General features: G+C 49.3%; 5 protein-coding genes across 5 annotated transcripts; 1 reads left to right on the top strand and 4 right to left on the bottom strand.

The window, feature by feature from the left end:
* Positions 1-242: 242 nt before the first annotated feature.
* BO83DRAFT_347734 (uncharacterized protein) lies at positions 243-851 on the bottom strand (the record flags this gene model as incomplete). Its single annotated transcript, XM_025528826.1, has 2 exons — positions 243-631; positions 819-851. The coding sequence occupies 2 exons, from the start codon at positions 849-851 to the stop codon at positions 428-430; spliced, it is 237 nt and encodes a 78-aa protein (XP_025383137.1). The 3' UTR covers positions 243-427.
* An 829-nt stretch (positions 852-1,680) lies between these two features.
* BO83DRAFT_347735 (putative iron-sulfur cofactor synthesis protein (Isu1)) lies at positions 1,681-3,000 on the top strand (the record flags this gene model as incomplete). The annotated part of the gene is made up of 4 exons (XM_025528827.1): positions 1,681-1,770; positions 1,864-1,909; positions 2,054-2,320; positions 2,405-3,000. The coding sequence occupies 4 exons, from the start codon at positions 1,681-1,683 to the stop codon at positions 2,560-2,562; spliced, it is 561 nt and encodes a 186-aa protein (XP_025383138.1). The 3' UTR covers positions 2,563-3,000.
* A 677-nt stretch (positions 3,001-3,677) lies between these two features.
* On the bottom strand, positions 3,678-6,236 carry BO83DRAFT_441326 (ABC1 kinase family protein). The gene is made up of 4 exons (XM_025536328.1): positions 5,666-6,236; positions 4,984-5,588; positions 4,351-4,923; positions 3,678-4,278 (listed from the first exon to the last, which is right to left on the bottom strand). The coding sequence occupies exons 1-4, from the start codon at positions 6,109-6,111 to the stop codon at positions 4,031-4,033; spliced, it is 1,872 nt and encodes a 623-aa protein (XP_025383139.1). The 5' UTR covers positions 6,112-6,236; the 3' UTR covers positions 3,678-4,030.
* A 191-nt stretch (positions 6,237-6,427) lies between these two features.
* Positions 6,428-11,581, bottom strand: BO83DRAFT_156673 (serine/threonine-protein kinase). The gene is made up of 11 exons (XM_025526283.1): positions 11,537-11,581; positions 11,054-11,394; positions 10,856-10,990; positions 10,765-10,794; positions 10,643-10,707; positions 10,153-10,585; positions 9,311-10,102; positions 8,363-9,256; positions 8,104-8,308; positions 7,605-8,055; positions 6,428-7,554 (listed from the first exon to the last, which is right to left on the bottom strand). The coding sequence occupies exons 2-11, from the start codon at positions 11,228-11,230 to the stop codon at positions 6,726-6,728; spliced, it is 4,011 nt and encodes a 1,336-aa protein (XP_025383140.1). The 5' UTR covers positions 11,231-11,394; positions 11,537-11,581; the 3' UTR covers positions 6,428-6,725.
* A 423-nt stretch (positions 11,582-12,004) lies between these two features.
* On the bottom strand, positions 12,005-13,521 carry BO83DRAFT_382557 (dihydrofolate synthase). The gene has a single exon (XM_025532256.1). It carries the CDS (start codon positions 13,378-13,380, stop codon positions 12,130-12,132), a length of 1,251 nt encoding a protein of 416 aa, XP_025383141.1. The 5' UTR covers positions 13,381-13,521; the 3' UTR covers positions 12,005-12,129.
* Positions 13,522-13,530: the final 9 nt, after the last annotated feature.

The following is a 13,530-nucleotide window of genomic DNA, read 5'->3' on the forward strand; positions in this document are numbered from 1 at the left end:
ATATCATTCTTGTATTGCGCAATAATGTATTTGTGCTTATGATGATGATGATGATTGATGCATATTCGACTTGCTACTCTCTTCTATAATAGAATTGTTGTTGTTTCTTTTTTGTGCTGGTGGTTTATTATCATTTGACTCCATTTATATGATGAATAATTTTTAATGGTAGATCCTGTTATCCGCCATGGATATGGGATATGATCATTGATACACTGAAAATTCTGATAATGGATTAATTTGATATGATGTTGATGTGTTGTGTTTGTGATGCTGATATTAGCCATTTCATATCAGATTGTTATGTGTGCCGATTCAATGCCATGAAAATTTGAGAAAATGTCCCAGACATGAAGCAATAAGTAGTACTTGTAGTATATACAACGCGTATTTGGTAAGATTTACACTCAGTTCTGCCCGACCTAAATCACTTCTTCTCTCCCTCCCGACTCTCTTCCAGTGCCTGCTGTACCCATGAAGACTGCGACTCTGCCTTCTTAGTAGGTCGGGGCGTAGTGGTTGCGGTGCTCGATGTGGATTGCGCCTCGCGACGAGCGGTGTGGATGGATTTGATGCAATAGGAACCAAGCAGAAGGGCCATGGTAAAGGCGGCTATTGGGGCATTGAGGGACTGTTCATAGATAGTATGTTAATTACTACTAAGGTAGGTCGAATGGTGATCATCCAGAGTGTGTGCTGTGCTGTTCAATAGAAACCAAATATATACTTTTCGCAAGCAACTGTCATGGGATCAAACCAGCAACTACTACCACTACTAATAATTGCAAAGGAATAAGAAGATGAAAAGAGTGACTCACGCCCGATGATCGGCCTAGTGTCTTTCCGGCCATGGTTTACGTTCGTTCTTTCTTTCTTGTAGTAGGGAATTTGACTGGTGGCCAGGAAGATACGCTTTCCGACCAAAGTCATCCGGGATAACTTAACCCGTCTAAGTAAACAACTAACTAAGCAAAGATTCTTACTAACTAGAATGGTTCTAGAGCCACACTGCAGGGAAAGTACATCCTCGGGCCGGAATAATCCGATAGGGAAGGAGGAAACATTATCAGATGGAGGGCGAGCAGATAAGCCCATCCTTACGATACCAGCCGCTGCTCTGCTCCGTACCGCTTGGTAATGCCCGCCTGCAGAACTTCCCGTTGGCCGAAACTGCCGGTTCTTCTTTTTGGTTAAGAACCGGCGGACCCAGAACTACTACTCCCGCCTACCCTTTCTGTTGTAGGCCACAGAACTGGCATTCCATCCTCCCCAACAGCGATTCTTCTGGTAGAACGTGTCATCCCCTATTATTCTATCAGATAGCTTTTTCCATCCACGGGTATTCCAGACAAGTAACAATACACAGCATAACTCCCTAATCCCACCCACTGGTTCGCTTTAACGTCATACCCTATCTCCGAGGCCGGCTCCGCGGAGGCAACGGGGTTTCTCGAAATCGCCTAGCGCCGGTGAATAAGACGGCCTTAGTCAAGTTTCCCCCCCCAAAGAAACCATAATTAATCAATCGCAACTATCAATCTTTCATCACACCCTACTCTTCCTAAACTAACTTAACCACTCAACCCCGACATCACCACTCACCTGTTCCTTTCATCATCAATTTACTGTCTAATCAATACCTTACTTTTCTCTTAATTCATCACACACATCACATACACAATGTTCCGTCGTCTAGTAACAGTTGTTCCTCGCTCCGGCGTCCTTTCGCCTCGCAGCGTCACCCCGGCCGTCTCCGGAATCCAGCAAGCCGTGAGGTCGACTGTTGTTGCTCCTCAGCAGCAGCAGCGCAGAGGATACCATGAGAAAGATATGTTTACCTTTTAACCCCCTTTTGGATCGAAGAAAATACTGACCATCCCTGCACTGTTGGACCACTACTCCAACCCAAGTAGGTAGCTTCCTGCAATTCATCCCTCGACAAGATGTCATCGCATCAAGATATACAATACGCAGCGCATTCAAATCACGCCCACCTGACACGCACACTCTAAATAAAAAGGCCCAGAAACGAATACTAACGAGCATCCTATAGGAAACGTCGGCTCCATGGCCAAGTCTATGGACGTTGGTACCGGTCTTGTCGGCGCCCCAGCCTGTGGCGATGTTATGAAGCTTCAGATCCGCGTCGACAAGGACAGCAACAAGATCAGCGACGTCAAGTTCAAGACTTTCGGTTGCGGTAGCGCTATTGCCAGCTCGAGTTATCTGACTGAGTTGGTCCGCGGAATGACCCTCGATGAGGCCGCTAAGATCCGTAACACCGATATCGCCAAGGAGTTGTGCTTGCCCCCTGTTAAGCGTACGAACCCCCCTTGTTACTGGAGATGAGAGAGCGCTGAAAGAATCTGGGCAAGAGATGACAAGAGCTAACATAAAAATCTAGTGCACTGCTCCATGCTTGCCGAAGACGCCATCAAGTCCGCCATCTCGGATTACTACACCAAGAACCCTCGCACCGTGAAGACCGATCTGTCCGGCACGGGCGCCTCTATTCCCGAGGTGCAGGTGGAGGTTGAGAAGACCAGCAGCGCTACTGCTTAAGTCTTTTTGAGTGTTTTACGAAAGAGTGAAAATTTTGAAAAATCATAAAAATATGGAGCAAAAATGGATACGGATACGGATACAGATACCATGATTGATTCCCTGGAGAGAAGAGCGAAGCAGAATGATACAATGGAGATGTGACTGTGTATGGATTTGGCCTGTGGTGGAGTGGCGTGGAATGGTCTGGGCCGAATATGTGATTCCCACAAAATAACCTGTTGCTTGTCAGTCAGTCAGGATTGGATGGACTTTTCTTCCTTTTGTTTCGTTTATTAAACGGTGTATAGCATTTCATTATTCTTTCTATCCTTTTCATGACTCGTTTTACTCATTTTTTTTCCGGCGAAGCAACTAAAGAAGGGATTGATAATTCGGATATATACAACATCATCATCATCATCATCATCAATCACAGTAGTACATACACTACACAATAAAATGTACTCCTCTCTATGTAATATCTAAACTGCAATCATCACAACGTAGTATATACACAGTAGAATGATAGAAAACCATCGAAACCAAGAGATTAAGTAGTAAAAAGAGGTTGGTTTATCTGATTCGCCACCTCTCCACCACCACAGTCATTTCAGCTATGGCCACTGACATCATGCAGCACAGCACAGCACAGCACACATAATTTACAGTGACATGAGACAAGTTTTAACACAAAGAAGGAAAAGCTCCATCTGATAAGCAAACTTAGCATAGCCACTTCTAGTACAAAGTAGTTAAGCTCCATCTACTCTAACTAGTAGTCTGTGCGTGGAGTATCTAACAAGGTACGCATGCATGCATGCATGCAACGATTAGATCTGATAAATTTTGTGGCAGCACTGTAACAGACTGTTGTGGGTTTAGTGTATTTTTCTTTTTTGATTTGTGATTATTTCGTCTGATTTGGGGAGTGATGTACAAGGGGGTATGGCTCCCAAGGTACCTTACCTATTTGTTTTATCTATCTTACCACTCTTAAATACTAGGTTGCCTGTTTATGTATCTACTAATTGCCTAAGTTGGTAACTTCAATTCATCCATTTAGGGAGTAGTAGCTATTGTATATATCTTATATATATATATATATTATAAGGTATCTAGTGTATAAGAGATAGCAAGATAATAAAATGGAAATTCTATATATATTCTATATATGTATAAAATACAGACGGAGCACTGCTTTCTTTTCAAGATCCAGATAAATGAAACAGACAAACAATGGGGGAACATAACAAAAGCAAGTCTAAAGTAACAATATCAGGCGGATTAACTGAAAGAGAAAAAGGTACTGGAAAAGGAAAAAAGAAACGCCAATGCACAACACCGCATGCATATGCCCTCTATATATCGATATCGATCAATTACTGCGTAGCAGGGATTCAAAACCAAAGGAAAAAAGGGTAAAAAGTAGAGGTAGAAAAGAAAGGATAAGAATATTAAGAAGGGAATGAAAAAATAATACAATCGATCAAACCAACCCGAACCGATTCTTCAGCGAAAGCAACGTCTCATAAACAGACAACTTCAACTCCACGCGCAGATACCCAGTCCAAGCGCAGAGGAAGCGCCAGAAGTTTCCAGGACGAAGGATACCTCCGGTCTCGTTGACAGAGTCCATTTGCTCTTCGAAGACGGTGCGGGTGGCGTAGCGGGCGAGAATGAGGAAGGTGCGCATAGGTCCTTGGCGGGTGTGGAGGTTCTCGTCGAGACTGCGGGCTGTATTTTTTTTACATCATTGATTAGAGGCAGGGTAGATATTATATAAGGAAGGAAAGGAGTGGGACTAACTCAGATCGTTGGTCTTGAGGATCAGTAGAATAATCCGAGGTACTTGACCTAGGAGTTCCACTAGTTGTTGCAGCAGACCGTCGGCCAAAGAGCCGGACATGCTCTCTCGTTCTGCCGAGGTACGAGCAGACACGATATCCTTCTTCTGGAGCACCATGTAGTCGCGGCCCGTGATGGCACTGGCGAAGAGCGGGAACTGCTCGTCCGTGATTCCGGCGACCTTGCGCGCGTACTCGCGCATGCGCGGCAGGTCGGACTCAATCACAGCCAGCCAGAGCTTGGCGTAGTTGCAGCGCAGGTCCTTGTCGATGTCGCGGTAGAGACCGTGGTCGTAGAGGATAATGTCGAAGTTGTGCCGGCGGCGGTTGGGGTTCGGACGGATGGCGATGTTGCCGCCGTGAGGATCACAGTGCAGGGGTGCGTTGTTACCGAAGATCATCTCGTTGAAGATGTGTGCCAGAGCAGCGGAGACTTCGTCGCGGTCAATGTGGTTTGAGTCGAGGAATTCAAGGTCGTCGGGACGCCGGCCGGAGATGAACTCCATGACCAGGATACGCTTTTGGGACCACATCACTGGCTGATGTTAGTATGCACTTCATTGTGCAAAAGCGACTTGTGATTGCTGAGGCATACCTTCAGGAATGACCAACGGGGCGTCTGAGTGCTTCTTGAAGTACTCGCTCGCCCGCGTGGCATTTTCCGCCTCCATTCGGAAATCCAGCTCCTGGGGCAGAGACAGGTCCATTTCACGAGAGAGCCATTCCAGATCGTATTCAGGGAAGAAGCGCTTCAGCATCGAAAAGGTAAACCGAGTCAAGGCCAGATCCAGGGGCACCCACTCCGCCAAAGCGGGATGCTGCACCTTGACCGCAACCTTCTGACCTGTTTCCTTCAGCGTACCAATGTGCACCTGCGCCAAAGAAGCGGCACCAATAGGCTCGGAATCGAAGGACGAGAACAGCTCGTCGATCCGACGTCCTGTATCGGCCACGAACATTTCCTCGATCGATTCAATCGATGACACGGGGCACTTGTCCTGGAGCGGGATAAAGGTTGTAGTCCATTCCGACGGAAGTAGGTAGCCCATGCTACTCAAATGCTGTCCCAGCTTGATAAAAATCGATCCATTCTTCTCGAGAACCCGTAGAGTCCGTTCCGCGCAACGTTTGTGACAGGCCCGAATGGCTTCGCTTCGCTCCTCCGGCGTGGAGGTTTCTTGCTTGAGAGTTACCCGGTAGCTGCATGAATCAAGACGTATAAGTATGCTGACAGCATAGCGTCAGGGGTATATATGTAGTAAATGCTTCCCACTTACTCGTTAATGCAAACCGCCAATGTGCCAACCACTCTGCCAGTTCTCGCAGCGGCACGGTAGAAGTGTTGAACTTGGTCCGAAAACACCACTGCTCCTACCACGAGGGTGCCTCCAATCACAGCATACTTGATGGTCTTGCTACGCGATTGACCTGATCCCGAACGCTTTCCATCACTTTGTCCCGAATTCGCCGATTCAGACAACGGAGACGTGCGGGTGGCGTAAGTGGCCCGGGGAATCGACTGGGCGATACGACCGGAGAAGCGCTTCGAGCATGATACAGGAGGTGTAGTAACCGAGTTGGAAACTAATCGACGGGAAATCGAGGACAACGGGGCGAAATTGCCAGGGTGGCAGGCGAGAGAAGGCTTCGCAGCCGATCGTATGACCGCCGCAGGATCAAAATTGGAAGCCCGCAGCGGAATGCGGAGGAGCGCCGCCCTCATCCCGAACTCGAACAATGCCGTCTGGGGAGCGACCACAAGTCGAGAACAGCAGTCAACCGGACGGGGTGGATCATCCGTGCCAGCACGAAGCCCTCGAGGACAATTGTAGGGGGAGGAGGAAAGTCTGCAGGAGGAGGATGAGGAGGGAGGATGCAGCGGCGGAGAAGTTCACTGGTTGGCCGCCACGGCGCATTTTCGTCGCACTTCTGCGTCGGAAGCCGATCAGCCCCGTTTGGCCGCCACTTCGGGATTGCCCTTACAGTGTATATATCAATTATAATCAATCAACTGTAAGTCAGTAATAATTTCTACACAACGTTCGAAAAGAAAAAACGTAATATCGCACTTGTATGTTATCCATGATTATCTACATGGGTCATCCCTCCCTGACAGTTCCGTCTTCCTGTACCCCGAATACCAGCCAGCCTGAGAGAGATCCCATCTCCGCCTGAAAGCACATCGACAAATGAATGTGTATACACAGTCAAAGCAATTCACAAAAAAACCCAGTACTCCAATCCTATGCAATGCAAATACAATGTATCCATCTCCTTCCAGAGCCTCCTGTCTACATTATGAGCCAATCACCGCACCTCGGCCCAGCATGAGGTCCGCTAGGACGCCCAGTCAGAATCAGCATGCGTGGGTCGTCGGCGTTGAGGAAGGATGGAACGTCGACGAGAGAGTGAACTCGACGGTCGAGTCTCCTCCTCGGCCAGGAGCTCTACTTGTGATAGCCTGTTAGCCACTCCTCGCGACAGTCTGTTCCTCGACGGGCCGGCACTGCTGCTGAGCCCAGCTGACAGAGCGGGGCTAGTGCCATCCCTGCTGCCTGGTCGTAATGCCAGAGCCGAGCTGCTGAGAGAGGGCCGCGGGTGTCGCTGGCTTTCCCGTCCATCGAAATAAGCCTTGGGTTGATTGAACCGAGTGATCTGTGGGGTGGCTGGGGCGGACTGGTTTGCAAGGTAGCCTGGGGGCGTGGTAGACGTGCTCTTGCGCCTCATCCCAGGCTTGCGCTTCTCGAGGCTGAACGATTCACTGCGCTCATTGGATTGGATCAACTTGCCAGCCATGTCTCTGACCAGGATGGCCGGGTCATGCTCCAATTCCCGGATTGCTTCCAAAAGTCCATATTTCGCAAGAAGGCCACCTTGTTCTTCGCTCGAATCGCAGATGCTCGAGATAATACGCAGGAGGTTCAGCCGAACAGCGGCCTTGTTATGATGTAGTTTCTGCCCTAGCCTCGTGAAGAGATCAGGACGCGCAAACGTCGAGGCAATAGGCGGACTCAGTCTCAGAAGCTTTTGCAGCGGCTCGAGAATGTTCTCGAAGGCGTTGGCCTTGGAAATCGTTAAGCACCTGACAATGGAATCCGTAAATGACATCTTGTCGTAGCGATTATCCAAGAGATGTTCCTCTACCTTGGCCGTTTCTTCCTGGAGCCTGCCAAAGAGTTAGATCGGATTGTCACTACACATGGCGCCGACACATACCAAGTGAATATAGCATCCAATGCGGTCACCTGCCAGTACGGGTCCGACAGCAGAGAAATATAGAAAGCCAGACCCTTGTTGCGCCATAGTTCGCGCCGTCCCACCTTTCCTGAATGCGCCATGTCGCAAAGAATCGGCAACGCAAACTCTTTGAGCGGCCGCTCGGTCTTCACAATCTTCTGAAGAAGCGGGACTATGCCATTCAGAGCCGCATCCTCCTGGCGGGACTTGTTCAGACGACACATGTTGTAGATAGTGTTGAGAATCTGGTTGCTGACTTCCCGGAAGTGCGGCCGTTTGATGGTCGACCTCAGCAAGTCCGTAAGCACGTCGATGGCGTTGGAATTCTGAAGCGAGTCGAGAGTAGTTGAAAGCATGGACAGATTCTTGATAAACTTCAACATAGTGATCTGGTGTGCGGGCGTCATCCGCTTCAGCTCTTTCAGGACCCCTGAGACAGATTAGCGGAGTTTTTTGAATTGTATACTCGATGTCTTACTGTGTAGAACTGTTCGTTCAGCAACCATTTCCTTGACGTGATTCTCGGCCTGCGAGAAAATGAAAAAGATGTTGGCTATCCGGCCTTCAACGATTTCTGCCAATTCTCCTTCTTCATCCAAGACTCGGCTCAAAACAAGTGACAAGGGATCCAAGACAGAATTGCGTGATAGAATTCTGCAGAAATCATTTTTCGGCGTCGAACCCTAAACCGAGTCAGCGTCTGAACGAGCAGGTTAATCTGCAACAGTCGAACATACCTGTAAATCAAAAACGCTCCAGATACCGTTCACCCCAATGAGAACGAGGTCGCGTTCATCTTCGTAGTCGTCTTCCAAGAACTCGACCAATACGTTGAGACCACCAGCACTGACGAACATCTGGAGGGTAAGCGTAGATGTTTGATACATCTGCTGCACAAAGGCCGCTGCTTCTAGTCGAATCTCTCTCGGGTATTTTTTGGAGGCAAACTCATTTATGATTGGAATACCTCCGACGAAACAGAGATTTTCTTGGATTTCATAGTCATTGAAAATGATGGCGTTGACAATCCGCAACAAGCACAGAATAATATCGCGCCGACGGCAGATGTCAAGGATTTCCAAAATCGGTAGCATCCCGTGTGCGCTAATGATGATGTTCTTCGTCTCTGGCAGGTCACAGAACACGGTTAGTAGTTGCTCGGAGATCTCCCCAAGCACATCTTCATCTTGAGATGTCTTCAGAGAGCTGACAAGACCCTCGACTTGACCCCGTAGACGTGCGTATTTGTCACGCGCGATGTTGGCTTCCAGATCTACCTCATCGAGTCCTTCTTCAAGCTGGGCGAACGGATCATCCTCATCATCTTGATCGCCAAGCCATGAATTGTTCGATAGCTTTGAGTTCAACATCAGCGTACTCCGATCTGAGCCCTCATCGCTTTCGGGCTTATCCAAGGCAACCTCATCAGCTCCTAGAATGTCAGAAAAGTCTTCGTCTCGCTCATTCTCTGCGAACTTTTGTATTTCTATTGCTGATCGGTGGCGCTTGACAGATATCCGCTTTCTAAGCTGCGGCTGGTGATCCTCATCACGATCCGGTGACGCCTGATACCGGACTACCTCCTTTGAGGGCGAAGAAATCGATATATCGCTGCCCTCTTCGTCGATATCCTGAGATATGCATAAGAAGACGCACACTACTAAGACAGTAGGGGAAATGCTTACCTGGAAAGCACTGAGCTTATCATCCAAAATATCTTCATTTGCAGAGATGAGGTCGGAATAGTCTTCAACCGAGTTCTCTTTGAAATACGATGTCGGGCGCTGCGGTCTTAATGGTGGCACAGGGGTCTTCAGAACAGGTACATTGTGGTGCATTGCAGTTAGTGTGGGTTTTGTCTGCTGTGACATGTTCTCCATCCCGGTCGGTTTGGCCGAGTAAGGCCGAATGGTCCGAAGAGGATCCGATTCACCGGGCTGTTGAGAGAAAGGATCATCGAAGTCATCAAAGCCGTCTTCTGACTTCAACACTGTACCATCTAGGGATGCAAACGCCTTCAGCTTTTCAGAGGAAAGCATTCCGCCAAAATTGTCCTGTGGTCGGAGGTGAGGAAGCTGCAGCGCGCTGGGAGAGATAGCAGTAGCAAAGTCATCGTCCCAATTGTCTTCTTCCGTGGAGTCCGGCGAGCGGAACCGATCTGTCACATGCTTGGACACCGGGCTGGGAAGAATATCCTTTGTTGGTGTATATCGAGATGGAGCCATTTCGGGGCGCAGAGCAGCACCTTGAGCGTCGTATCTGTACGGCTTCCGCAGGGTTCCAGTGTCCGGAGAACGGAGGGCTTCGTTCCACTCCTGAACGCTCTTGACTGCTTCCTCATACTCGGTGGATTTCTTGGGAACCACGGAATCGGACCTGCGAGCGTTGACAATCCATGGGTGTTTAAGGAGCTTCCTGGCGGAAACACGAAGATTGGGATCTTTTTGGAAGCATTGCATCAAGAAGTCTTTGACAGCCTGGATACTAATGAGATATTGAAAACGGGAGAAAGGGACAGGGAACGGACCGGAGAAGCACCCTGAGGAAGGGGAGGGTGGTCATCATTGACAATGCGGAATAGAGCCGGCATAGGTTGGAGATTGTAGTAAGGAGGCTTACCCTCCAGAAGCTCGATCACGGTACAACCAAGACTCCAAATATCTGAAGCTGTCGTCGCACCAGAAAGTTCAATCACCTCCGGAGCCATCCAATACGGCGTCCCAACGACGCTGGACTCGCTAAGCCCAGTGGTCCTGCTGGCCACACCAAAATCTGCAAGCTTGACCAGACCTTCTTTCGTTGTAAGGATATTGGCTCCTTTGATGTCTCGATGAATGACACCTTGCTCGTGCAAATATAAGAGACCATGGAGCACTTGAGACATGTAGAGACCGACCAGGTTTTCTGGGAAACGCCCAAAGTTCTTTGCGATCGAGTGTAAAGAGCCATTCTCACAGTATCTGTCTCGTCAGCTACGCTGATCATTGGCTTCAGCAATCAATGCGAAGGGTACATACTCAAGAATGATATTAAGAGTTTCCGCAGACTTCACGAACCCCTGATACTTCACAATATTGGGATGCTACAATCACAGGTCAGCTCGGGTGACAAGGGGACATGATCGGATGTCGCATCTCACATCTAGGTTCTTCAAAAGATCGATTTCCAACTGCAACACTCGGCGTTAGCGGACAGCGACCCGACAAGCGGCGACCGGAGAGGGATATTACCATAATCACTCGTAGTTCACTTTTCGGCAGATCCACCAATTTGATCTGCTTCACAGCGACAGTTTCCCCGGTATTCCAATTCAGGGCCCTGTAGACCGACCCAAAGGCGCCTTTACCCAGGCAGTCGCCCAATTGCTACATTAAGTCACCATTAGCCACTCCCATCACGGGGGAACCAGGGAAAGCCGTAATCCATACATAATCCTTAAGCTCCGCGACATCCTTAGCAGACGATTTGACAACCCTATCATCCTTCGGTTTGTCTAGTTTGGCCGGGCTGGAGTTGAGTCTCGACAGTCGCGTTTTGGCTGGAGTACCGGAGGCCTTGGAAGGAGGCGGCGGCCCCTCACTGGCTTCGCTGGACCGGGAAACCATGGTCGCGCAGCGGGTGGATCGAGGTCCCCTTTTCGCTGTTGTTTAGAATGACACTCAACAGCTGGATGCACTCGGATTCCGACAACTGTAGGCTTAGACGACGAGGGAAGGTGTAGAAAAGGCAGACGCCAGAGAACCGATCGGATCGTTCATGTCAGCACGAACTATTTATCCAGAACAGAAGATATCTTGTTAGTAGGTTTCAGACATATTATGAGATGCAGCAGGAAGATGAATCTGCGCTGAACTCCGCAGACAATATGGCATGATCTCATGATGGATTCAGACGAAAGAGAAAAAACATACAGGAACGATCTTTGTCCTCGCAGTCAAGAGAGAGCCGCGTCCGGTTCAACGCGTCTCTCCACATCGAATTTTCCCTCCAGAAAAGCAAATCCAATCGTCCGCTTGTCAGAAAGACTCACGGATATCCAACCAGATGCTTGCGAAAGGACCGACGAAAAGTCACGGACTGCTGTGCCTGCCGGAGCAAATGCAGGACAGGCGGGTGTTTTGAACTTTCCTTTTCTCTTGTTCCCCACAGACCACCACCAGCTGGCTTAGGCCATGACGCAGCGCCCGGCCGCTGCTGGATCTCCGATCAGCCTTATCACCGTATCACTTACACCCGCTGTGATGCGAGCTGTGCAATTACTCCTCTGCAACTCGTAGCATGTTCTTGATGTTTTCTTACTGCAATGTAGTGCTGCACTGTATATATGCAGGTCGCAAGACTGGTTTGTGCATTGGTGATTTACAAAATTGGGTCCTCGGAACAGGAAATGCACTTCCGTTAAGCTAAACTAATGTATGCTTATATACTTACAGATACGCCAAAACGCTGCGGATGGAAAAGGGGTATCTCTGTCACTGAAGACCATTGGTCCTGATGCCATGACTTATAATTGCTTTTGTGCTTCCCGAAGAAGACGTAGAACATCCGACGCCAGGTAGAGGCTGCCAGCAATGACCAATGGGCCGTCACTAGCTTGTTCACAAGCCCAATGGATAGCGCCGGAAATGTCTTCCCCAAAGGTTTGCACTTGTCCAATACCCGCGATTGATCGGACACATGAAGCCACCTCTTCTGGATCAGTGGCCTTGACCCAGGGCATGCCATCCACGGGTCCGAACGCGGTGATCGCGACTCGATCGCCCGCCTTGATTATAGAATGAAACAAGGATTCTATATCCTTACCGCGGGAGGCCGCGATGACCCAGGTGACGTTCGTACCTTGCGGACGAAGTTTGTAATCCACATATTCTCCAAGAACCTCCGCCGACTGAGTATTGTGGGCACCATCCAGCAGAACAGGCTCTTCACGATCTGTCAATGGTTTCAGAACAAGCTTTTGTAGGCGCGCCGGCCACTCGACTTTTGACAGTTGTGGAACGAGCACTTCGACGTCGATGTCGGGACGGAATCGAGACAGAGCAAGTTTCAAGGCCGAAACCGCACAGGACATGTTCGCTCGCTGGTGAGGTAGGAGATCGAGTGTAGCAAAGAGCCGACTGAGCGATGAGGAGTGATATTCTGGAGTATCGGGGTGGGTGAAGATCGCGTCGATGCCGAGTTCCTTGATGTGGTCTTCGAGAGTTCGGAGCACTTCAGGCGAATTGGTACCATCTACAACACATGGAACACCCGATTTCATGATTCCCGCTTTTTCCCTTGCGATTTCTTCGATAGTATCGCCGAGGAGGAACTGATGGTCTAGGCCTATCTTGGCGATGACGGAGACCAAGACGTCGGTCAGGATGTTCGTTGCGTCCAGGCGACCGCCCATGCCAACCTCAACCACTCCGATGTCAACGCGCTCATGATTGAATATCTCGAATGCAGTCGCAGTCAGTAGCTCAAACTCGCTCGCACCGATTCCCAGCGTTTGATCTCGAAGCTTAACTCTAGCTTCAATCTGCCGGAAGAGTGACTCTTGGACGACTTTTTCGCCGATAGTGATGCAGTCCCAGCGGTCAATCAGATGCGGGGAGGTGAAACGGCCACAGCGAACACCACCCGTCGACAACAGGTGGGAGAGATAAGCGCTGATGGACCCTTTGCCATTGGTGCCAGCAATATGGATTGCCTTCCAAGTCAGCGGCGTCTGCTGGAGAAGGCGGACTATGCGACTAAGACCGAGCTCAATCATCCCTCCGAGTATGTGATGATTGATAGTTGATAAAGACCAATCCTCATGATCAGAGGAAAATGAGGGACGAGGTGGTCATGGAGGGGGAAAGTGTGTTATCTATTTGACCTCCAGAAAAGTTGCGCCGATCTGAGTTGCCCGCGGGATTCG

Source organism: Aspergillus eucalypticola, assembly GCF_003184535.1.
Source record: "Aspergillus eucalypticola CBS 122712 chromosome Unknown BO83scaffold_36, whole genome shotgun sequence".
Lineage (NCBI taxonomy): Eukaryota > Fungi > Ascomycota > Eurotiomycetes > Eurotiales > Aspergillaceae > Aspergillus > Aspergillus eucalypticola.